This window comes from Cherax quadricarinatus, chromosome 100 (assembly GCF_038502225.1).
Source record: "Cherax quadricarinatus isolate ZL_2023a chromosome 100, ASM3850222v1, whole genome shotgun sequence".
Lineage (NCBI taxonomy): Eukaryota > Metazoa > Arthropoda > Malacostraca > Decapoda > Parastacidae > Cherax > Cherax quadricarinatus.
Genome location: NC_091391.1, coordinates 522,850 through 549,486, shown reverse-complemented (window position 1 = coordinate 549,486; position 26,637 = coordinate 522,850). Strand labels below are relative to the sequence as shown.

Below are 26,637 nucleotides of genomic sequence, written 5' to 3'. Positions count from 1 at the left end.
AGTGGAGAGGTTAAGCTGGGGTTGTGTACATGGTTGACTGTGGGGAGTATAGAGGTTAAGCTGGGGTTGTGTACATGGTTGACTGTGGGGAGTGGAGAGGTTAAGCTGGGGTTGTGTACATGGTTGACTGTGGGGAGTGGAGAGGTTAAGTTGGGGTTGTGTACATGGTTGACTGTGGGGAGTGGAGAGGTTAAGCTGGGGTTGTGTACATGGTTGACTGTGGGGAGTGGAGAGGTTAAGCTGGGGTTGTGTACATGGTTGACTGTGGGGAGTGGAGAGGTTAAGCTGGGGTTGGGTACATGGTTGACTGTGGGGAGTGGAGAGGTTAAGTTGGGGTTGTGTACATGGTTGACTGTGGGGAGTGGAGAGGTTAAGCTGGGGTTGTGTACATGGTTGACTGTGGGGAGTGGAGAGGTTAAGCTGGGGTTGTGTACATGGTTGACTGTGGGGAGTGGAGAGGTTAAGCTGGGGTTGTGTACATGGTTGACTGTGGGGAGTGGAGAGGTTAAGCTGGGGTTGTGTACATGGTTGACTGTGGGGAGTGGAGAGGTTAAGCTGGGGTTGTGTACATGGTTGACTGTGGGGAGTGGAGAGGTTAAGCTGGGGTTGTGTACATGGTTGGCTGTGGGGAGTGGAGAGGTTAAGCTGGGGTTGTGTACATGGTTGACTGTGTGGAGTGGACACGTTAAGCTGGGGTTGTGTACATGGTTGACTGTGGGGAGTGGAGGGGTTAAGCTGGGGTTGTGTACATGGTTGACTGTGGGGAGTGGACAGGTTAAGCTGGGGTTGTGTACATGGTTGACTGCGGGGAGTGGACAGGTTAAGCTGGGGTTGTGTACATGGTTGACTGTGGGGAGTGGAGAGGTTAAGCTGGGGTTGTGTACATGGTTGACTGTGGGGAGTGGAGAGGTTAAGCTGGGGTTGTGTACATGGTTGACTGTGGGGAGTGGAGAGGTTAAGCTGGGGTTGTGTACGTGGTTGACTGCGGGGATTGGAGAGGTTAAGCTGGGGATGTGTACGTGGTTGACTGTGGGGAGTGGAGAGGTTAAGCTGGGGTTATGTACGTGGTTGACTGCGGGGAGTGGAGAGGTTAAGCTGGGGTTGTGTACGTGGTTGACTGTGGGGAGTGGAGAGGTTAAGCTGGGGTTGTGTACATGGTTGACTGTGGGGAGTGGAGAGGTTAAGCTGGGGTTGTGTACATGGTTGACTGCGGGGAGTGGAGAGGTTAAGCTGGGGTTGTGTACATGGTTGACTGCGGGGAGTGGAGAGGTTAAGCTGGGGTTGTGTACATGGTTGACTGCGGGGAGTGGAGAGGTTAAGCTGGGGTTGTGTACATGGTTGACTGCGGGGAGTGGAGAGGTTAAGCTGGGATTGTGTACATGGTTGACTGTGGGGAGTGGAGAGGTTAAGCTGGGGTTGTGTACATGGTTGACTGTGGGGAGTGGAGAGGTTAAGCTGGGGTTGTGTACATGGTTGGCTGCAGGGAGTGGAGAGGTTAAGCTGGGGTTGTGTACATGGTTGACTGTGGGGAGTGGAGAGGTTAAGCTGGGGTTGTGTACATGGTTGACTGTGGGGAGTGGAGAGGTTAAGCTGGGGTTGTGTACATGGTTGACTGTGGGGAGTGGAGAGGTTAAGCTGGGGTTGTGTACATGGTTGACTGTGGGGAGTGGAGAGGTTAAGCTGGGGTTGTGTACATGGTTGACTGTGGGGAGTGGAGAGGTTAAGCTGGGGTTGTGTACATGGTTGACTGTGGGGAGTGGAGAGGTTAAGCTGGGGTTGTGTACATGGTTGACTGTGGGGAGTGGAGAGGTTAAGCTGGGGTTGTGTACATGGTTGACTGCGGGGAGTGGAGAGGTTAAGCTGGGGTTGTGTACATGGTTGACTGTGGGGAGTGGAGAGGTTAAGCTGGGGTTGTGTACATGGATGACTGTGGGGAGTGGAGAGGTTAAGCTGGGGTTGTGTACATGGTTGACTGTGGGGAGTGGAGAGGTTAAGCTGGGGTTGTGTACATGGATGACTGTGGGGAGTGGAGAGGTTAAGCTGGGGTTGTGTACATGGATGACTGTGGGGAGTGGAGAGGTTAAGCTGGGGTTGTGTACATGGATGACTGTGGGGAGTGGAGAGGTTAAGCTGGGGTTGTGTACATGGATGACTGTGGGGAGTGGAGAGGTTAAGCTGGGGTTGTGTACATGGATGACTGTGGGGAGTGGAGAGGTTAAGCTGGGGTTGTGTACATGGATGACTGCGGGGAGTGGAAAGGTTAAGCTGGGGTTGTGTACATGGATGACTGTGGGGAGTGGAAAGGTTAAGCTGGGGTTGTGTACATGGATGACTGTGGGGAGTGGAAAGGTTAAGCTGGGGTTGTGTACATGGATGACTGCGGGGAGTGGAGAGGTTAAGCTGGGGTTGTGTACATGGATGACTGTGGGGAGTGGAGAGGTTAAGCTGGGGTTGTGTACATGGATGACTGCGGGGAGTGGAGAGGTTAAGCTGGGGTTGTGTACATGGATGACTGTGGGGAGTGGAGAGGTTAAGCTGGGGTTGTGTACATGGATGACTGCGGGGAGTGGAGAGGTTAAGCTGGGGTTGTGTACATGGATGACTGTGAGGAGTGGAAAGGTTAAGCTGGGGTTGTGTACATGGATGACTGTGGGGAGTGGAGAGGTTAAGCTGGGGTTGTGTACATGGATGACTGTGGGGAGTGGAGAGGTTAAGCTGGGGTTGTGTACATGGATGACTGTGGGGAGTGGAGAGGTTAAGCTGGGGTTGTGTACATGGTTGATTGTGGGGAGTGGAGAGGTTAAGCTGGGGTTGTGTACATGGATGACTGCGGGGAGTGGAGAGGTTAAGCTGGGGTTGTGTACATGGTTGACTGTGGGGAGTGGAGAGGTTAAGCTGGGGTTGTGTACATGGATGACTGTGGGGAGTGGAGAGGTTAAGCTGGGGTTGTGTACATGGTTGACTGTGGGGAGTGGAGAGGTTAAGCTGGGGTTGTGTACATGGATGACTGTGGGGAGTGGAGAGGTTAAGCTGGGGTTGTGTACATGGTTGACTGTGGGGAGTGGAGAGGTTAAGCTGGGGTTGTGTACATGGATGACTGTGGGGAGTGGAGAGGTTAAGCTGGGGTTGTGTACATGGTTGACTGTGGGGAGTGGAGAGGTTAAGCTGGGGTTGTGTACATGGATGACTGTGGGGAGTGGAGAGGTTAAGCTGGGGTTGTGTACATGGATGACTGCGGGGAGTGGAGAGGTTAAGCTGGGGTTGTGTACATGGTTGACTGTGGGGAGTGGAGAGGTTAAGCTGGGGTTGTGTACATGGATGACTGTGGGGAGTGGAGAGGTTAAGCTGGGGTTGTGTACAAGGTTGACTGTGGGGAGTGGAGAGGTTAAGCTGGGGTTGTGTACATGGATGACTGTGGGGAGTGGAGAGGTTAAGCTGGGGTTGTGTACATGGTTGACTGTGGGGAGTGGAGAGGTTAAGCTGGGGTTGTGTACATGGTTGACTGTGGGGAGTGGAGAGGTTAAGCTGGGGTTGTGTACATGGTTGACTGTGGGGAGTGGAGAGGTTAAGCTGGGGTTGTGTACATGGTTGACTGTGGGGAGTGGAGAGGTTAAGCTGGGGTTGTGTACATGGTTGACTGTGGGGAGTGGAGAGGTTAAGCTGGGGTTGTGTACATGGTTGACTGTGGGGAGTGGAGAGGTTAAGCTGGGGTTGTGTACATGGTTGACTGTGGGGAGTGGAGAGGTTAAGCTGGGGTTGTGTACATGGTTGACTGTGGGGAGTGGAGAGGTTAAGCTGGGGTTGTGTACATGGTTGACTGTGGGGAGTGGAGAGGTTAAGCTGGGGTTGTGTACATTTTTGACTGCGGGGAGTGGAGAGGTTAAGCTGGGGTTGTGTACATGGTTGACTGTGGGGAGTGGAGAGGTTAAGCTGGGGTTGTGTACATGGTTGACTGTGGGGAGTGGAGAGGTTAAGCTGGGGTTGTGTACATGGTTGACTGTGGGGAGTGGAGAGGTTAAGCTGGGGTTGTGTACATGGTTGACTGTGGGGAGTGGAGAGGTTAAGCTGGGGTTGTGTACATGGTTGACTGTGGGGAGTGGAGAGGTTAAGCTGGGGTTGTGTACATGGTTGACTGTGGGGAGTGGAGAGGTTAAGCTGGGGTTGTGTACATGGTTGACTGTGGGGAGTGGAGAGGTTAAGCTGGGGTTGTGTACATGGTTGACTGTGGGGAGTGGAGAGGTTAAGCTGGGGTTGTGTACATGGTTGACTGTGGGGAGTGGAGAGGTTAAGCTGGGGTTGTGTACATGGTTGACTGTGGGGAGTGGAGAGGTTAAGCTGGGGTTGTGTACATTTTTGACTGCGGGGAGTGGAGAGGTTAAGCTGGGGTTGTGTACATGGTTGACTGTGGGGAGTGGAGAGGTTAAGCTGGGGTTGTGTACATGGTTGACTGTGGGGAGTGGAGAGGTTAAGCTGGGGTTGTGTACATGGTTGACTGTGGGGAGTGGAGAGGTTAAGCTGGGGTTGTGTACATGGTTGACTGTGGGGAGTGGAGAGGTTAAGCTGGGGTTGTGTACACTTATGTGTATTTTAATAACTCACACTGAGACACAGGAGGGTAGGGGGTATAACTGAAGGAGGGGGGGTTATTGTGGGGGATGGGGAGGGGGGCTTGAGTTAGACCTCAAGGAGGTGATCCTTGAAATACTCCCGGAGGCTGAGTGATCCAGCCTCGAGCATCTTCTCTCTGCTGAATGTGTCAACTTGTAAAGTGATCTATCAACTTAAGTTTAAGTAGACACGAGTACACTTTAGGAAAATTATTATTCATGGTGTAAATTATCTAAAATAGTCCTACCCTTGTAGTCCTCAGGGAGGCTATCTCAAGATAGCCTCCCTGAGGACTACAAGGGTAGTTCTCAGGGACTGTTTGTACAGGAGACCTTGTTGATGCTGTGTGGTGAACGTGTTTCACCAGACTGTTTGTACAGGAGACCTTGTTGATGCTGTGTGGTGAACGTGTTTCACCAGACTGTTTGTACAGGAGACCTTGTTGATGCTGTGTGATGAACGTGTTTCACCAGACTGTTTGTGCAGGAGATCTTGTTGATGCTGTGTGATGAACGTGTTTCACCAGACTGTTTGTACAGGAGACCTTGTTGATGCTGTGTGATGAACGTGTTTCACCAGACTGTTTGTACAGGAGACCTTGTTGATGCTGTGTGATGAACGTGTTTCACCAGACTGTTTGTACAGGAGACCTTGTTGATGCTGTGTGATGAACGTGTTTCACCAGACTGTTTGTGCAGGAGATCTTGTTGATGCTGTGTGATGAACGTGTTTCACCAGACTGTTTGTACAGGAGATCTTGTTGATGCTGTGTGATGAACGTGTTTCACCAGACTGTTTGTACAGGAGACCTTGTTGATGCTGTGTGGTGAACGTGTTTCACCAGACTGTTTGTACAGGAGACCTTGTTGATGCTGTGTGATGAACGTGTTTCACCAGACTGTTTGTACAGGAGACCTTGTTGATGCTGTGTGATGAACGTGTTTCACCAGACTGTTTGTACAGGTGACCTTGTTGATGCTGTGTGGTGAACGTGTTTCACCAGACTGTTTGTACAGGTGACCTTGTTGATGTTGTGTGGTGAACGTGTTTCACCAGACTGTTTGTACAGGAGACCTTGTTGATGCTGTGTGATGAACGTGTTTCACCAGACTGTTTGTACAGGAGACCTTGTTGATGCTGTGTGATGAACGTGTTTCACCAGACTGTTTGTACAGGTGACCTTGTTGATGCTGTGTGATGAACGTGTTTCACCAGACTGTTTGTACAGGTGACCTTGTTGATGCTGTGTGATGAACGTGTTTCACCAGACTGTTTGTACAGGTGACCTTGTTGATGCTGTGTGATGAACGTGTTTCACCAGACTGTTTGTACAGGAGACCTTGTTGATGTTGTGATGAACGTGTTTCACCAGACTGTTTGTACAGGAGACCTTGTTGATGCTGTGTGATGAACGTGTTTCACCAGACTGTTTGTACAGGTGACCTTGTTGATGCTGTGTGATGAACGTGTTTCACCAGACTGTTTGTACAGGTGACCTTGTTGATGCTGTGTGATGAACGTGTTTCACCAGACTGTTTGTACAGGTGACCTTGTTGATTCTTCTCCTCCCTCCTTCCTATCATCAGCTTCCTTAAGTCTGTAAATCATCAGTGTCCTTCCTATTACTCCCTTTCATTGCTTAACCTTGAGTTCCATTGCTCTCTCTTTCATCAACTGTTCCTCCTAAGTCCAACATATTTCTCCTTGACCTCTTCCCGATTCCTTTATTCCTATAGTTTCATTTTATCACCATTTCCACCATCATTATCGTTCATCTCGCAGTCCATAATTTTTTTCAAGCAATATAGTCTGACCTTCCTGTTTGTACACATTCTCACAGTCTCTCCATCTCCAGTTATCATAACATCTAAGTTATTCTGCCCACCTTCTCTTCCCCCTTCCTCGCATATTATCACATTGTTATTAGATTCGCTGCTGCCGTTACAATGGACTGTCAGAAAATTTGTGGATTCCAGCAGTCAGGTCAAGAAAGAACTGTTAGTTACGGCATCTGGTCAATACTCTCAAAATTTCACTCTGTAGTACGTATATAAGGTCAGTGTGTGTGTGTGTGTGCAGGGGACGAGTCATAGCTCCTGGCCCCGCCTCTTGACTGGTGGCTACTAGGTCACTCTCTCCCTGAACCAGGAGTTTTCCCAGACCACTTCTTGTAGTCTCGTGTGTGTAATAATCCAGGTGTACACGCTAGAAAGTTGCTAGGTGGTACTAGTGCTAGGTGGTACTAGAGAGGTGCTAGGTGGTACTAGAGGTTCTAGGTGGTACTAGAGTATCGACTTTCTCCATAACTTTTACTGGTGTTTTGACAAAATGCTCGCTGAGTGGCTCAAAGCATTAGCTAGTGGGGGCGTCATGCTCGCTCAGTGGCCCACACCCTCAGCTGGTGGGAGAGTCTTGCTCGCTGAGTGGCTCAAAACCATCAGCTGGTGTGGGGCATCATGCTCACTGAGTGGCTCACACCCTCAGCTGGTGTGAGTGCCACTCAGTGAGCATAACGCGAGTGCGTCATCACTCTTCCTTCACTTTATTACCCGGCCATTGACAAATGCTCACTCAGGGGCCCACCATCACATATTTTCCTTGTCTTGGGGAGCACGCTCGCTGAGTGGCCTGCGCATCAGCTGACCAGAACAGTAACGCTCAATAAGTGGCCTGTTTCTTTATTGTAAATATCAAAAGTCTTAATGACCCTGGTGTAGTAGATAGACTTTAAACCCCATTAACCAACCAACCAGTCTTAATGACCCTGGTGTAGTAGATAGACCTTAAACCCCATTAACCAACCAACCAGTCTTAATGACCCTGGTGTAGTAGATAGACTTTAAACCCCATTAACCAACCAACCAGTCTTAATGACCCTGGTGCAGTAGATAGACTTTAAACCCCATTAATCAACCAACCAGTCTTAATGACCCTGGTGCAGTAGATAGACTTTAAACCCCATTAACCAACCAACCAGTCTTAATGACCCTGGTGTAGTAGATAGACTTTAAACCCCATTAACCAACCAACCAGTCTTAATGACCCTGGTGTAGTAGATAGACTTTAAACCCCATTAACCAACCAACCAGTCTTAATGACCCTGGTGTAGTAGATAGACTTTAAACCCCATTAACCAACCAACCAGTCTTAATGACCCTCGTGTAGTAGATAGACTTTAAACCCCATTAACCAACCAACCAGTCTTAATGACCCTGGTGTAGTAGATAGACTTTAAACCCCATTAACCAACCAACCAGTCTTAATGACCCTGGTGTAGTAGATAGACTTTAAACCCCATTAACCAACCAGTCTTAATGACCCTGGTGTAGTAGATAGTCTTTAAACCTCATTAACCAACTAACCAGTCTTAATGACCCTGGTGTAGTAGATAGACTTTAAACCCCATTAACCAACCAGTCTTAATGACCCTGGTGTAGTAGATAGTCTTTAAACCTCATTAACCAACTAACCAGTCTTAATGACCCTGGTGTAGTAGATAGACTTTAAACCCCATTAACCAACCAGTCTTAATGACCCTGGTGTAGTAGATAGACTTTAAACCCCATTAACCAACCAGTCTTAATGACCCTGGTGTAGTAGATAGTCTTTAAACCTCATTAACCAACTAACCAGTCTTAATGACCCTGGTGTAGTAGATAGACTTTAAACCCCATTAACCAACCAGTCTTAATGACCCTGGTGTAGTAGATAGTCTTTAAACCTCATTAACCAACTAACCAGTCTTAATGACCCTGGTGTAGTAGATAGACTTTAAACCCCATTAACCAACCAACCAGTCTTAATGACCCTGGTGTAGTAGATAGACTTTAAACCCCATTAACCAACCAACCAGTCTTAATGACCCTCGTGTAGTAGATAGACTTTAAACCCCATTAACCAACCAACCAGTCTTAATGACCCTGGTGTAGTAGATAGACTTTAAACCCCATTAACCAACCAACCAGTCTTAATGACCCTGGTGTAGTAGATAGACTTTAAACCCCATTAACCAACCAACCAGTCTTAATGACCCTGGTGTAGTAGATAGACTTTAAACCCCATTAACCAACCAACCAGTCTTAATGACCCTCGTGTAGTAGATAGACTTTAAACCCCATTAACCAACCAACCAGTCTTAATGACCCTCGTGTAGTAGATAGACTTTAAACCCCATTAACCAACCAACCAGTCTTAATGACCCTCGTGTAGTAGATAGACTTTAAACCTCATTAACCAACGAACCAACAACATATATAAAAATCCTCGTACGTTGGATTGCGTGCAGCCAGCAGTAACAGCCTGGTTGACCAGGCTCTGATCCGCCAGGAGGCCTGGTCACGGACCGGGCCGCGGGGGCGTTGACCCCCGGAACTCACTCCAGGTAAGAACTATCTACCACTATCTCCTGAGACAAGAGCAGTAAATCGTAAGGGTCTCTCCCCATCCTGCACTCTCTCCTGCCACTAAACAAGAGATAAGAGTGACTGTAGGGCGCTAGTGATGGAGAGATGTGTAAGAAGAAGGAAGAAGTACGGAGAGTGGCGTTTCCTCTGGCAAGAAGTGGGTGTTAAGTGGCAAGTACCTTGTACACCACCACTGCTTTCACCCACCTAACTTATTACCAGTTTGTTGTTACCAGTTGTCAAGGTGTGTGTGTGTGTGTGTGTGTGTGTGTGTGTGTGTGTGTGTGTGTGTTGTGTGTGTGTGTGTGTGTGTCACAGTAGTGAAGGACCGGTCACACTACATTCTACCAATGGTCACTTACACTGCCTCCATCTTTGCATGTCCTCGCCTCACGGTGATTGCTGGGGTCGAGTCACCGTGTGATGTAGTCCAGCTGGGCTTGTGAGGTCTCTGGGGAGACCTAATTTAACCAATTATAGGGTCACACCTTGCCTTGGCAGACGTCTGTAGCCACGCCCACGTCTGAGGTCTTTTGTTCTTGACGCCTCAGACCCAGGCGTCAGGTCGTACACGTGGTTGTGGAGGGTGCTTGGACTACCATAAAAGCCCAAGGAAGAGCATGATCATGAGATTGGAGCGGAGCTGCTGCTGGGATGCAGAGCTCCTGAGCAGAGATTCGAGCAGAGCTGCTGCTGGGATGCAGAGCTCCTGAGCAGAGATTCGAGCAGAGCTGCTGCTGGGGTGCAGAGCTCCTGAGCAGAGATTCGAGAGGAGCTGCTGCTGGGGTGCAGAGCTCCTGAGCAGAGACTTCGAGCGGAGCTGCTGCTGGGGTGCAGGGCTCGGGAGAAGGCTGCTGAAGTCTCTGGAGGAGACTGTTGGAGACATTGGGCAGAGTACTGGCTTGGCGCAGTACTCGTGCTGTGTAGGTCTTGGGACCTGTGGCTTAGTTCCTGTAGTGAACTGTCCTCTGAACTATATTGTAAGTAATATTCATTTTGGTCAAGTTGATTGTGTTCCCTGTACCATCCCATTTATCTAAACCACAATAATGTTCTGTTCCCAAATATATTATGGTACAAGCACTTAATAATAAACTGTGTTTGAGTAGAATAGTAATATTCACTGTCCCCGTTATTAGCTATTCCTATTTCTTATATTTTATTATGTTTATATATGAGTGAAGAGTGGGCGAGGCATATGTTAGTGAGTATTGTAGAGTTAATGAGAGTGTCGTGGTGGTCACCACTGACCTGTCATTACCTATTTTCAAAACAGGTGACAGGTCCTTAGCTTCGAACTATAGACCAATAAGCCTAACCTCCATAGTGGGAAAATTTATGGAATCAATAATTGCCGAGGCAGTTCGTAGCCACCTTGAAAAGCATAAATTAATCAACGAATCTCAGCATGTTTTTACAAAGGGGCGTTCCTGCCTTACGAATTTATTAACTTTTTTCACTAAGGTATTTGAGGAGGTAGATCATGGTAATGAATATGATATTGTGTATATGGACTTCAGTAAGGCTTTTGACAGGGTCCCACATCAGAGACTATTGAGGAAAATTAAAGCACATGGAATAGGAGGAGAAATTTTTTCCTGGATAGAGGCATGGTTGACAAATAGGCAGCAGAGAGTTTGCATAAATGGGGAGAAATCAGAGTGGGGAAGCGTCACGAGCGGTGTTCCACAGGGGTCAGTGTTGGGCCCCCTGCTGTTCACAATCTACATAAACGACATAGATGAGGGCATAAAGAGCGACATCGGCAAGTTTGCCGATGACACCAAAATAGGCCGTCGAATTCATTCTGACGAGGACATTCGAGCACTCCAGGAAGATTTGAATAGACTGATGCAGTGGTCGGAGAAGTGGCAGATGCAGTTTAATATAGACAAATGCAAAGTTCTAAATGTTGGACAGGACAATAACCATGCCACATATAAACTAAATAATGTAGATCTTAATATTACGGATTGCGAAAAAGATTTAGGAGTTCTGGTTAGCAGTAATCTGAAACCAAGACAACAGTGCATAAGTGTTCGCAATAAAGCTAATAGAATCCTTGGCTTCATATCAAGAAGCATAAATAATAGGAGTCCTCAGGTTGTTCTTCAACTCTATACATCCTTGGTTAGGCCTCATTTAGATTATGCTGCACAGTTTTGGTCACCGTATTACAGAATGGATATAAATTCTCTGGAAAATGTACAAAGGAGGATGACAAAGTTGATCCCATGTATCAGAAACCTTCCCTATGAGGATAGACTAAGGGCCCTGAAACTGCACTCTCTAGAAAGACGTAGAATTAGGGGGGATATGATTGAGGTGTATAAATGGAAGACAGGAATAAATAAAGGGGATGTAAATAGTGTGCTGAAAATATCTAGCCTAGACAGGACTCGCAGCAATGGTTTTAAGTTGGAAAAATTCAGATTCAGGAAGGATATAGGAAAGTACTGGTTTGGTAATAGAGTTGTGGATGAGTGGAACAAACTCCCAAGTACCGTTATAGAGGCCAGAACGTTGTGTAGCTTTAAAAATAGGTTAGATAAATACATGAGTAGATGTGGGTGGGTGTGAGTTAGACCTGATAGCTTGTGCTACCAGGTCGGTTGCCGTGTTCCTCCCTTAAGTCAATGTGACCTGACCTGACTAGGTTGGGTGCATTGGCTTAAGCCGGTAGGAGACTTGGACCTGCCTCGCATGGGCCAGTAGGCCTTCTGCAATGTTCCTTCGTTCTTATGTTCTTATGTTCTTACCTACCTACCTCCGCTAATCATATCACTCCTAACACCGCGCCTGCCTCTCCCCTGCCTACATAATCCCTTACTCCCATATTCCCCTTATATCCTATTCAATCATTACCCCCCTACATGACAACCGCTCCACCTCATAACTTCTCACCCCTGCCTACCCTCAGCTAAAGAAGTACTTCCCGACATCCATATCCAGTTCAGCATTTATGGGGAAGCGCTAAACCCGTAGAATTCACAGCTCCCTAAGTGGGGAGAGGGAAATTATCCATTACCTCTATTTCATGGGATGAAGAGCCCTTAATTAATGACAGCTGACCATGCCCTTGTCACAGGTCAGGACCCGTCCCGACAAACACCCCTGATGTTTACCTGTTTCAGGACTGAAACCACTCAGGGCGAAACGTTTCCTGTACACATCTTTCCACAGCACAGATGACCCACAGGGATGCTAGGAACCTGGTTCTCAAGTGTAGGTACGGACTGGTCATGTGATTCTCCTGGTCAGGTGGATCCTCCTAAAGGGGTTGTTTACCTGGAGTTTACCTGGAGAGAGTTCCGGGGGTCAACGCCCCCGCGGCCCGGTCTGTGACTGTGTAAGTGGGACTTCCACTTAAGAGGATTGTTCATAAGATCAGTCGTATATTAAGACCTCCGTCAGGTGGATCCTCGTGAGAAAAAAATCTCGTGCTGGGGTCGCCTGTCTCACTCTGCTCCATGATGCTCAGAACTACCATCAAAGGGGACAGATGTGCAACATCTGGGGTAATCAGTCCCTCAGGCTGGCCTGAGGGACTGATTACCCCATCTTCTGCATACAGTTCTACTGTCTTCCAATCATATCCTTGAATTTGTACGGATAAAGCCACTACATATGTCTGTAATTCTTAAATTTGACGGTAGTGTATACCAGTCACATACAACTGCTAAACGAAGTTCACGACTACTTGTAGAGGTTGTAGCACGTAGCCCAGAGCCTTGACAAGACAGACTAACACATTTCAGCTTTAAACATCCATATAACATTTCTCAAACTAGCCAGGCTAGTGAAGAGCCTAGTAGCATACTACCCATCTAGCCTGGTGACAGACCGGGCCCCGGGCTCACTGATCTCCTGGTATACCTGGTAAGGATGGTAGAAGGTAGCTACTGCTATGGTAGACGTAGTCTACGATCTACCTAGTCACTGAGAACGTAGCAACATACTACCCACTTAAGGATGGTAGAAGGCAGCTACTGCTATGGTAGACGTAGTCTACGATCTACCTAGTCACTGAGAACGTAGCAACATACTACCCAGCTAAGCCTACCTAAGGATGGTAGGCTACATCTATGGTAGACGTAGTCTACGATCTACCTAGTCACTGAAGAAGGTAGCAACATACTACCCAGCTAAGCCTACCTAAGGATGGTAGGCTACATCTATGGTAGACGTAGTCTACGATCTACCTAGTCACTGAAGAAGGTAGCAACATACTACCCACCTAAGCCTACCTAAGGATGGTAGGCTACATCTATGGTAGACGTAGTCTACGATCTACCTAGCCACTGAGAACGTAGCAACATACTACCCAGCTAAGCCTACCTAAGGATGGTAGGCTACATCTATGGTAGACGTAGTCTACGATCTACCTAGCCACTGAAGAACGTAGAAACATACTACCCACCTAAGCCTACCTAAGGATGGTAGGCTACATCTATGGTAGACGTAGCCTACGATCTACCTAGCCACTGAAGAAGGTAGCAACATACTACCCAGCTAAGCCTAAGGATGGTAGGCTACATCTACTATGGTAGACGTAGCCTACGATCTACCTAGCCACTGAAGAAGGTAGCAACATACTACCCAGCTAAGCCTAAGGATGGTAGGCTACATCTACTATGGTAGACGTAGTCTACGATCTACCTAGCCACTGAAGAACGTAGAAACATACTACCCACCTAAGCCTACCTAAGGATGGTAGGCTACATCTACTATGGTAGACGTAGCCTACTATCTATCTACCCATCTACCACGACGTGTACATCTACCCACAAACAAACACATAATTACCAACGTTTGAGGTTCTTGTGACAGAAATCGAGATCAACCTTGACCTTTAAACTTCTAGCCTGACTTAATACTAACATTACTAGTTATAACTACTAGTATAACTACAAGTGTAATTACTAGTATAACTAGTGCTACAACTACCAGTGTAACTACCGGTATAACTACTGTTATAACTACCGGTATAACTACCACCATACCTGGTCCACGACGCCATCTTGTATACTCTAAGACGGTCACATCACTAGGCTGAAATACAGAAATATACATTAGCAAATAATTTGATAAACACTAAAGTCGTAGGGGTCATATAACGCCTGAAGCAAGGGAGGTCAATAGCTTTGATCCGAGGAAGGTGATTCGTACCTCAAATTCCTTGGATCAAGAGTCCTTCACAGCCATCATGTATATATATATATATACATACATATATATATATATATATATATATATATATATATATATATATATATATATATATATATATACATACATATATATATAGAGAGAGAGAGAGATGGATAGTACCAGGGTTGTGTCTAGATGGATAGTACCAGGGTTGTGTCTAGATGGATAGTACCAGGGTTGTGTCTAGATGGATAGTACCAGGGTTGTGTCTAGATGGATAGTACCAGGGTTGTGTCTAGATGGATAGTACCAGGGTTGTGTCTAGATGGATAGTACCAGGGTTGTGTATTGATGGATAGTACCAGGGTTGTGTCTAGATGGATAGTACCAGGGTTGTGTCTAGATGGATAGTACCAGGGTTGTGTCTAGATGGATAGTACCATCTCCATACAAAGCAGGTGAAATCGCAGATCTAGAGAGTGTACAGAGATCCTTTACTGCACGTATAAGTTCTGTCAAGCACCTTAACTACTGGGAACGCTTGGAAGCACTTGACTTGTACTCGTTGGAACGCAGGAGGGAGAGATATATCATAATCTACACTTGGAAAATCTTGGAAGGAATGGTCCCAAATCTGCACACAGAAATCACTCCCTACGAAAGTAAAAGACTGGGCAGGCGATGCAAAATGCCCCCAATAAAAAGTAGGGGCGCCATTGGTACACTAAGAGAAAACACCATAAGTGTCCGGGGCCCAAAACTGTTCAACAGCCTCCCATCAAGCATTAGGGGAATTGCCAATAAACCCCTGGCTGCCTTCAAGAGAGAGCTGGACAGATACCTAAAGTCAGTGCCGGATCAGCCGGGCTGTGGCTCGTACGTCGGACTGCGTGCGGCCAGCAGTAACAGCCTAGTTGATCAGGCCCTGATCCATCGGGAGGCCTGGTCGTGGACCGGGCCGCGGGGGCGTTGATCCCCGGAATAACCTCCAGGTAACCTCCTCCAGGTAACCAGGGTTGTCTAGATGGATAGTACCAGGGTTGTGTCTAGATGGATAGTACCAGGGTTGTGTCTAGATGGATAGTACCAGGGTTGTGTCTAGATGGATAGTACCAGGGTTGTGTCTAGATGGATAGTACCAGGGTTGTGTCTAGATGGATAGTACCAGGGTTGTGTCTAGATGGATAGTACCAGGGTTGTGTCTAGATGGATAGTACCAGGGTTGTGTCTAGATGGATAGTACCAGGGTTGTGTCTAGATGGATAGTACCAGGGTTGTGTCTAGATGGATAGTACCAGGGTTGTGTCTAGATGGATAGTACCAGGGTTGTGTCTAGATGGATAGTACCAGGGTTGTGTCTAGATGGATAGTACCAGGGTTGTGTCTAGATGGATAGTACCAGGGTTGTGTCTAGATGGATAGTACCAGGGTTGTGTCTAGATGGATAGTACCAGGGTTGTGTCTAGATGGATAGTACCAGGGTTGTGTCTAGATGGATAGTACCAGGGTTGTGTCTAGATGGATAGTACCAGGGTTGTGTCTAGATGGATAGTACCAGGGTTGTGTCTAGATGGATAGTACCAGGGTTGTGTCTAGATGGATAGTACCAGGGTTGTGTCTAGATGGATAGTACCAGGGTTGTGTCTAGATGGATAGTACCAGGGTTGTGTCTAGATGGATAGTACCAGGGTTGTGTCTAGATGGATAGTACCAGGGTTGTGTCTAGATGGATAGTACCAGGGTTGTGTCTAGATGGATAGTACCAGGGTTGTGTCTAGATGGATAGTACCAGGGTTGTGTCTAGATGGATAGTATCAGGGTTGTGTCTAGATGGATAGTACCAGGGTTGTGTCTAGATGGATAGTACCAGGGTTGTGTCTAGATGGATAGTACCAGGGTTGTGTCTAGATGGATAGTACCAGGGTTGTGTCTAGATGGATAGTACCAGGGTTGTGTCTAGATGGATAGTACCAGGGTTGTGTCTAGATGGATAGTACCAGGGTTGTGTCTAGATGGATAGTACCAGGGTTGTGTCTAGATGGATAGTACCAGGGTTGTGTCTAGATGGATAGTACCAGGGTTGTGTCTAGATGGATAGTATCAGGGTTGTGTCTAGATGGATAGTACCAGGGTTGTGTCTAGATGGATAGTACCAGGGTTGTGTCTAGATGGATAGTACCAGGGTTGTGTCTAGATGGATAGTACCAGGGTTGTGTCTAGATGGATAGTATCAGGGTTGTGTCTAGATGGATAGTACCAGGGTTGTGTCTAGATGGATAGTACCAGGGTTGTGTCTAGATGGATAGTACCAGGGTTGTGTCTAGATGGATAGTACCAGGGTTGTGTCTAGATGGATAGTACCAGGGTTGTATCTAGATGGATAGTACCAGGGTTGTATCTAGATGGATAGTACCAGGGTTGAGTCTAGATGGATAGTACCAGATGGATTACCAGGGTTGTGTCTACATGGATAGTATCAGGGTTGTCTAGATGGATAGTACCAGGGTTGTTTCTAGATGGATAGTATCAGGGTTGTCTAGATGGATAGTACCAGGGTTGTGTCTAGATGGATAGAACCAGGGTTCTGTCTAGATGGATAGTATCAGGGTTGTGTCTAGATGGATAGAACCAGGGTTGTCTAGATAGATTGTACTAGGGTTGTGTCTAGATGGATAGTACCAGGGTTGTCTAGATGGATAGTACCAGGGTTGTGTCTAGATGGATAGTACCAGGGTTGTGTCTAGATGGATAGTACCAGGGTTGTGTCTAGATGGATAGTATCAGGGTTGTGTCTAGATGGATAGTACCAGGGTTGTGTCTAGATGGATAGTACCAGGGTTGTGTCTAGATGGATAGTACCAGGGTTGTGTCTAGATGGATAGTACCAGGGTTGTGTCTAGATGGATAGTACCAGGGTTGTGTCTAGATGGATAGTACCAGGGTTGTGTCTAGATGGATAGTACCAGGGTTGTGTCTAGATGGATAGTATCAGGGTTGTGTCTAGATGGATAGTACCAGGGTTGTGTCTAGATGGATAGTACCAGGGTTGTGATGTATAGTACCAGGGTTGTGTCTAGATGGATAGTACCAGGGTTGTGTCTAGATGGATAGTATCAGGGTTGTGTCTAGATGGATAGTACCAGGGTTGTGTCTAGATGGATAGTACCAGGGTTGTGTCTAGATGGATAGTACCAGGGTTGTGTCTAGATGGATAGTACCAGGGTTGTGTCTAGATGGATAGTACCAGGGTTGTCTAGATGGATAGTACCAGGGTTGTGTCTAGATGGATAGTACCAGGGTTGTGTCTAGATGGATAGTACCAGGGTTGTGTCTAGATGGATAGTACCAGGGTTGTGTCTAGATGGATAGTACCAGGGTTGTGTCTAGATGGATAGTACCAGGGTTGTGTCTAGATGGATAGTACCAGGGTAGATGGATAGTACCAGGGATGTGTCTAGATGGATAGTACCAGGGATGTGTCTAGATGGATAGTACCAGGGATGTGTCTAGATGGATAGTACCAGGGATGTGTCTAGATGGATAGTATCAGGGATGTGTCTAGATGGATAGTATCAGGGATGTGTCTAGATGGATAGTACCAGGGTTGTGTCTAGATGGATAGTACCAGGGTCGAGTCTAGATGGATAGTACCAGGGTTGTGTCTAGATGGATAGTACCAGATGGTATCAGGGTTGTGTCTAGATGGATAGTACCAGGGTTGTGTCTAGATGGATAGTACCATGGTTGTGTCTAGATGGATAGTACCAGGGTTGAGCCTAGATGGATATTACCAAGGTTGTGTATTGATGGATAGTACCAGGGTTGAGTCTAGATGGATAGTACCAGGGTTGTGTCTACATGGATAGTATCAGGGTTGTGTCTAGATGGATAGTACCAGGGTTGTGTCTAGATGGATAGTACCAGGGTTGTGTCTAGATGGATAGTACCAGGGTTGTGTCTAGATGGATAGTACCAGGGTTGTGTCTAGATGGATAGTACCAGGGTTGTGTCTAGATGGATAGTACCAGGATTGTGTCTAGATGGATAGTACCTGGGTTGTGTCTAGATGGATAGTACCTGGGTTGTGTCTAGATGGATAGTACCAGGGTTGTGTCTAGATGGATAGTACCAGGATTGTCTAGATGGATAGTACCAGGGTTGTGTCTGGATGGATAGTACCAGGATTGTGTCTAGATGGATAGTACCAGGGTTGTGTCTAGATGGATAGTACCAGGGTTGTGTCTAGATGGATAGTACCAGGGTTGTGTCTAGATGGATAGTACCAGGGTTGTGTCTAGATGGATAGTACCATGGTTGTGTCTAGATGGATAGTACCATGGTTGTCTAGATGGATAGTACCAGGGTTGCGTCTAGATGGATAGTACCAGGGTTGTGTCTAGATGGATAGTACCAGGGTTGTCTAGATGGATAGTACCAGGATTGTGTCTAGATGGATAGTACCAGGGTTGTGTCTTGATGGATAGTACCAGGGTTGTCTAGATGGATAGTGCCAGGGTTGTGTCTAGATGGATAGTACCAGGGTTGTCTAGATGGATAGTGCCAGGGTTGTGTCATGATGGATAGTACCAGGGTTGTCCAGGGTGTTCAGTGGTCAGTCGTCACGTGAGGTCACAGACCCTGAGCTGCTTGGGGATTAGCGTGGACGGTTACAAAGCATGGCTTGCTTCTACAGTGTTTTAAAAGCTGAGGTTGGAGAGTTGAAGGAGGAGGTCTTGCTTCTCCAGGAGGAGATTAGGAGGCTGAAGGTCCACCTCAATGGGCCTGGGAGAGAGTGTGAGGTGGTTGGAGATGTGGGGAATGAGGCTTCTAGCAGTGAGGTGCAGTCTGTCTCTCACTGTGAGGAGGCTGTAGGTGGGGTGGTAGCAACGGCTACCAGCAGTGAGGTGCAGCCCAGCACCTGCTACAAGTGGCGAGTTGTTCACAGTAATGGGAGGCGCATCAGAGTAAGGAAAGTTAAGAGTGCAGATCTGAAGGTAGGAAATCGCTTCTCTGTTCTCCAGGATGAATGTACTTCAGTGGCCAGTGAAGGTAAGGGTACTACTGCCCCTGCTAATGAAGGTAAGCGCATTCTTGTGGTTGGTGACTCTCAGGTAAGATATGTTGATCGTGCTTTTTGTAATAGGAATAAGAAGATGAGAGATAGAGTGTGCTTCCCTGGAGCTGGTGTTGGGGACATTGTCAACAGGCTGGATAATATCATGTCAGGTAATGGGAACAAGCCCATTATCTGTCTCAGTGCTGGTGGAAATGATATTGGGAAGGGTAGGAGAGAAGAGCTGCTAGATAAGTACAGGTCAGCTATAGATTTCATTAAGTCTAAGGGAGGGATCCCAATCATATGTAGCATCTTGCCTAGAAGGGGAGTAGGAAATGAATGGTTGTCTAGGGCAATTGGTGTAAATTGCTGGCTAGACAGATACTGCAAGGAACTTGCAATCCCATTCATTGACAACTGGAACAACTTTTATGGCAAACATGATATGTATGCAAGGGATGGGGTACATCTCTCTGGGGCAGGGGTGGTAGCACTTGCAGACTCGATTGAGAAGGCCATTGGTGAAATGCCTATGATTTTAAACTGATGGAAGATAGAGGTATGGGTGTGTGTGGGAAACAAGCAGGTTGCAACACTTGGGTTGGAAACAGTAAATGTATAAAAGGCATTCAGCATGAAGTTATAAATAAAGACAATAGAACAGGTCAGCAAACAAAGGGGGACAGCAGAGGGCAGCAAGGGACTAGCTCCCTTAAGGTTTACTATACTAATAGCAGGAGTGTTAGAAATAAGATAGATGAGCTAAGATTAATTGCAAGTGCAGGAAACATAGATATTATTGCTATAACAGAGACCTGGCTCAATCTGAAAGATAGAGAGATGCCCTCTGAATGTCACATACAAGGCTATAAATTATTCCACACTGACAGGGTCAACAGGAAAGGTGGTGGAGTAGCGATGTATGTCAGAGACAATTTAAATTGTTGTGTTAGACAAGATATTAAATTAGAAGCGTCAGCCACTGAATCTGTTTGGTTACAGCTTCTCGAGGGCCGAGAAAAACTAATTTTGGGTGTGATTTACAGGGCCCCAAATCTTGATAGGGAGTGCAGTAAACTTCTATGGGACGAAATTCGTAAGGCATCTACATACGAAAATGTTGTGCTAATGGGAGATTTCAACTATAGACAGATTGACTGGAGCAATTTGACAGGAAATTTAGAGTCGGGTGACTTTCTTGATACGATCCAGGATTGTTTTTTAAAACAGTTTGTGACAGAGCCAACTAGGGGAAATAACCTCCTTGACTTGGTTCTTGCCAGTAGGGAAACACTAATTAATAATCTTGAGGTTAATGATGAGCTTGGGGAGAGTGATCACAAATCACTCAGTTTTAACATATCATGGAATTCCCCTAATAATGGCAATCAAGTCTCCGTCCCTGACTTTCGCTTGGCTGATTTCATAGGACTGAAAAATTACTTAGGTGGGCTGAACTGGAATGACCTGACTAGGGGTCAGGTAGGTGGTGATGGTTGCCGATATGATGCTTTCCAGGGCATAGTTCTAGCTGCTCAGTCAAATTATGTTCCAAATAGGGAAATCAGATCAAACAAAAATGATCCTAAATGGATGAACAATAGATTAAAATATCTGATTGGTCAAAAGAGAGGCATATATAGGCAAATCAAAAGAGGAGAGGGGCAATTAAGAAATCGATATATTCAGTTAAAGAGAGAAATAAAAAAGGGAATTAGAAAAGCAAATAGAGATTATGAGGTTAAAGTTGCAAGAGAATCGAAGACTAACCCAAAAGGATTCTTTCAGGTATACAGAAGTAGGATCAGGGACAAGATAGGCCCACTCAAAAGTTCCTCGGGTCAGCTCACTGACAGTGATAAGGAAATGTGTAGAATTTTTAACACATACTTCCTCTCAGTTTTTACACAGGAGGATACCAGCGATATTCCAGTAATGATAAATTATGTAGAACAGGACGATAATAAACTGTGCACTATTAGGGTCACAAGTGACATGGTCCTTAGGCAAATAGATAAATTAAAACCTAACAAATCCCCAGGCCCTGATGAACTGTATGCAAGGGTTCTAAAGGAATGTAAAGAGGAGCTTAGCACACCTTTGGCTAATCTTTTCAACATATCACTACAAACTGGCATGGTGCCAGATAAGTGGAAAATGGCAAATGTGATACCTATTTTCAAAACAGGTGACAGGTCCTTAGCTTCGAACTATAGACCAATAAGCCTAACCTCCATAGTGGGAAAATTTATGGAATCAATAATTGCCGAGGCAGTTCGTAGCCACCTTGATAAGCATAAATTAATCAACGAATCTCAGCATGGTTTTACAAAGGGGCGTTCCTGCCTTACGAATTTATTAACTTTTTTCACTAAGGTATTTGAGGAGGTAGATCATGGTAATGAATATGATATTGTGTATATGGACTTCAGTAAGGCTTTTGACAGGGTCCCACATCAGAGACTATTGAGGAAAATTAAAGCACATGGAATAGGAGGAGAAATTTTTTCCTGGATAGAGGCATGGTTGACAAATAGGCAGCAGAGAGTTTGCATAAATGGGGAGAAATCAGAGTGGGGAAGTGTCACGAGCGGTGTTCCACAGGGGTCAGTGTTGGGCCCCCTGCTGTTCACAATCTACATAAACGACATAGATGAGGGCATAAAGAGCGACATCGGCAAGTTTGCCGATGACACCAAAATAGGCCGTCGAATTCATTCTGACGAGGACATTCGAGCACTCCAGGAAGATTTGAATAGACTGATGCAGTGGTCGGAGAAGTGGCAGATGCAGTTTAATATAGACAAATGCAAAGTTCTAAATGTTGGACAGGACAATAACCATGCCACATATAAACTAAATAATGTAGATCTTAATATTACGGATTGCGAAAAAGATTTAGGAGTTCTGGTTAGCAGTAATCTGAAACCAAGACAACAGTGCATAAGTGTTCGCAATAAAGCTAATAGAATCCTTGGCTTCATATCAAGAAGCATAAATAATAGGAGTCCTCAGGTTGTTCTTCAACTCTATACATCCTTGGTTAGGCCTCATTTAGATTATGCTGCACAGTTTTGGTCACCGTATTACAGAATGGATATAAATTCTCTGGAAAATGTACAAAGGAGGATGACAAAGTTGATCCCATGTATCAGAAACCTTCCCTATGAGGATAGACTAAGGGCCCTGAAACTGCACTCTCTAGAAAGACGTAGAATTAGGGGGGATATGATTGAGGTTTATAAGTGGAAGACAGGAATAAATAAAGGGGATGTAAATAGTGTGCTGAAAATATCTAGCCTAGACAGGACTCGCAGCAATGGTTTTAAGTTGGAAAAATTCAGATTCAGGAGGGATATAGGAAAGTACTGGTTTGGTAATAGAGTTGTGGATGAGTGGAACAAACTCCCAAGTACCGTTATAGAGGCCAGAACGTTGTGTAGCTTTAAAAATAGGTTGGATAAATACATGAGTAGATGTGGGTGGGTGTGAGTTGGACCTGATAGCTTGTGCTAACAGGTCGGTTGCCGTGTTCCTCCCTTAAGTCAATGTGACCTGACCTGACTAGGTTGGGTGCATTGGCTTAAGCCGGTAGGGACTTGGACCTGCCTCGCATGGGCCAGTAGGCCTTCTGCAGTGTTCCTTCGTTCTTATGTTCTTATGTTCTTACCAGGGTTGTGTCTATATGGATAGTACCAGGGTTGTGTCTAGATGGATAGTACCAGGGTTGTGTCTATATGGATAGTACCAGGGTTGTGTCTAGATGGATAGTACCAGGGTTGTGTCTAGATGGATAGTACCAGGGTTGTGTCTAGATGGATAGTACCAGGGTTGTGTCTAGATGGATAGTACCAGGGTTGTGTCTAGATGGATAATACCAGGGTTGTATCTAGATGGATAGTACCAGGGTTGTGTCTATATGGATAGTACCAGGGTTGTGTCTAGATGGATAGTACCAGGGTTGTGTCTAGATGGATAGTACCGGGGTTGTCTAGATGGATATTACCATGATTGTGTCTAGATGGATAGTATCAGGGTTGTGTCTAGATGGATAGTACCAAGGTTGTGTCTAGATGGATAGTACCAGGGTTGTATCTAGATGGATAGTACCAGGGTTGTATCTAGATGGATAGTACCAGGGTTGTGTCTAGATGGATAGTACCAGGGTTGTGTCTAGATGGATAGTACCGGGGTTGTGTCTAGATGGATAGTACCGTGGTTGTCTAGATGGATAGTACCAGGGTTGTGTCTAGATGGATAGTACCAGGGTTGTGTCTAGATGGATAGTACCAGGGTTGTGTCTAGATGGATATTACCATGATTGTGTCTAGATGGATAGTATCAGGGTTGTGTCTAGATGGATAGTACCAAGGTTGTGTCTAGATGGATAGTACCAGGGTTGTATCTAGATGGATAGTACCAGGGTTGTATCTAGATGGATAGTACCAGGGTTGTGTCTAGATGGATAGTACCAGGGTTGTGTCTAGATGGATAGTACCAGGGTTGTGTCTAGATGGATAGTACCAGGGTTGTGTCTAGATGGATAGTACCAGGGTTGTCTAGATGGATAGTACCAGGGTTGTGTCTAGATGGATAGTACCAGGGTTGTGTCTAGATGGATAGTACCAGGGTTGTGTCTAGATGGATAGTACCAGGGTTGTATCTAGATGGATAGTACCAGGGTCGTATCTAGATGGATAGTACCAGGGTCGTATCTAGATGGATAGTACCAGGGTCGTATCTAGATGGATAGTACCAGGGTCGTATCTAGATGGATAGTACCAGGGTCGTATCTAGATGGATAGTACCAGGGTCGTATCTAGATGGATAGTACCAGGGTTGTGTCTAGATGGATAGTACCAGGGTTGTGTCTAGATGGATAGTACCAGGGTTATCTAGATGGATAGTACCAGGGTTGTGTCTAGATGGATAGTTCCAGGGTTGTGTCTAGATGGATAGTACCAGGGTTGTATCTAGATGGATAGTACCAGGGTTGAGTCTAGATGGATAGTATCAGGGTTGTGTCTAGATGGATAGTACCAAGGTTGTGTCTAGATGGATAGTACCAGGGTTGTGTCTAGATGGATAGTACCAGGGTTGTGTCTAGATGGATAGTATCAGGGTTGTCTAGATGGATAGTACCAGGGTTGTATCTAGATGGATAGTACCAGGGTTGTGTCTAGATGGATAGTATCAGGGTTGTGTCTAGATGGATAGTACCAGGGTTGTGTCTAGATGGATAGTACCAGGGTTGTGTCTAGATGGATAGTACCAGGGTTGTGTCTAGATGGATAGTACCAGGGTTGTGTCTAGATGGATAGTACCAGGGTTGTGTCTAGATGGATAGTACCAGGGTTGTGTCTAGATGGATAGTACCAGGGTTGTGTCTAGATGGATAGTACCAGGGTTGTGTCTAGATGGATAGTACCAGGGTTGTGTCTAGATGGATAGTACCAGGGTTGTGTCTAGATGGATAGTACCAGGGTTGTGTCTAGATGGATAGTACCAGGGTCGTATCTAGGATAGTACCAGGGTCGTATCTAGATGGATAGTACCAGGGCCGTATTTAGATGGATAGTACCAGGGTCGTATCTAGATGGATAGTACCAGGGTCGTATCTAGATGGATAGTACCAGGGTCGTATCTAGATGGATAGTACCAGGGTCGTATCTAGATGGATAGTACCAGGGTAGTATCTAGATGGATAGTATGCTGCCACATACGTGCCCATCAGATATGCTATCACATACGTGCCCATCAGATATGCTGCCACATACGTGCCCATCAGATATGCTGCCACATACGTGCCCATCAGATATGCTGTCACATACGTGCCCATCAGATATGCTGCCACATACGTGCCCATCAGATATGCTGCCACATACCTGCCAATCAGATATGCTGTCACATATGTGCCCATCAGATATGCTGTCACATACGTGCCCATCAGATATGCTGTCACATACCTGCCAATCAGATATGCTGTCACATACCTGCCAATCAGATATGCTGTCACATACGTGCCCATCAGATATGCTGTCACATACGTGCCCATCAGATATGCTGCCACATACGTGCCCATCAGATATGCTGTCACATACGTGCCCATCAGATATGCTGTCACATATGTGATGGGGGAACTTCGATGAACGTCCTGGTAAAGGAAAGTTGTCAGCTGTACGTTAACAAGGACACAAGGAAGCTGTCAGCTGTCGCCCTGTCAGCAAGCTATTGACTATTGTACAGCTTCCTTGTGCCCTGGTAAAGGGGCAGCTGACAGCTTTCTTGTCTTAGTAAAGGGGCAGCTGACAGCTTTCTTGTCTTAGTAAAGGGGCAGCTGACAGCTTTCTTATCTTGGTAAAGGGACATCTGACAGAAATCGTATTCTAGGCTTCCAGATTAATTGTTTAGGGAGGGCAGCAGACAGCTTGTGCCCTGAAGTCTACAACTGACGGCTTCCTTGTGCTCTCAGGAAGACATCTGACAGCTTGTGTCTTTGAGAAAGCACTGATAGCCTGTCCTATGAAAAGACAGCTGACAGCTTCTCTCTCCTGGGAAAGGGCAGGTGAAAGCTACTGTCTTCAGGGAAAGAACAGCCAGAAGCTTCCTTATGTCATGGGAAAGGGCAACCGACAGCTCCCTCATGTCCTAACGAGTGTCAGCTACTGACGCCTGTGACTGGGAACTGACAACCTTGGCCACAGTGACTAATGTGGTGATGTCAATGCCAGTAATCACAAGTAATGAGCCTGTTACCACACCATACAACCCAGGTCCCTCTCTCCTACCTCCACACTCACAGAGCCTCAACACTCAACTTACTTGCTTATAAAGTTGTTTAACTTTGCAAAAGGTCGCTGTGACCTTGTTTGAGGAGTAGTTCAAGTCACAAACGTTAAGTGGAGAGGTACAACACACCACCTTCCAGATATTGTGGTCAACTAACGCAGCCTCGTAGGCTAGCAGTGAGGAACTAAGGAGTTAACACCTCTGACTTTTCACTTTCTTTTAATTACACAAGTTTACCTGTAACATTTATACCTTGAGTGTGTTACAGCAATGAAGTATTCTTTCGTATTTAACGAATAAAGTTATAAATGTTAGGAATGTATCTTGGGTGGGAGAGAAATAAAAGAAAATGACACGAGTCGTACAGCGTCTTGGCACCTTAGTTTGTAACATGCCATTAATGACTATAATCTTCACTGTCAAGTTCAGTGACAAAGTCATCATAATTACCACTAAACACTTCCACCACAACTTCGATTCCTCCCTCACATACACAAACTTCCACTAAACAGTATAGTATATATATATAAATATACTAATATCACCTCCATTCAGGACTGGTGGCTGGTTTTCAGTTTTCTGGAGGTGTACAAAACTCCTGGTAACATATGGCCCACCTCTACCCCACTT

General features: G+C 46.1%; 1 protein-coding gene across 3 annotated transcripts in view; it reads right to left on the bottom strand.

The window, feature by feature from the left end:
- The window catches only part of FucTA (glycoprotein 3-alpha-L-fucosyltransferase A), a 283,837-nt gene extending 257,667 nt beyond the window's left edge, over positions 1–26,170 (bottom strand). For all 3 annotated transcript variants that reach the window (XM_070079550.1, XM_070079551.1, XM_070079553.1), the window contains exons 1-2: positions 26,041–26,170; positions 14,015–14,063 (exon numbers count right to left, since the gene is read on the bottom strand). In XM_070079550.1, the coding sequence (XP_069935651.1) occupies positions 14,015–14,031 (17 nt within the window). In that variant the 5' untranslated portion in view covers positions 14,032–14,063; positions 26,041–26,170. The remainder of the gene's footprint in view (positions 1–14,014; positions 14,064–26,040) is intronic.
- Between the last annotated feature and the right edge of the window lie 467 nt (positions 26,171–26,637).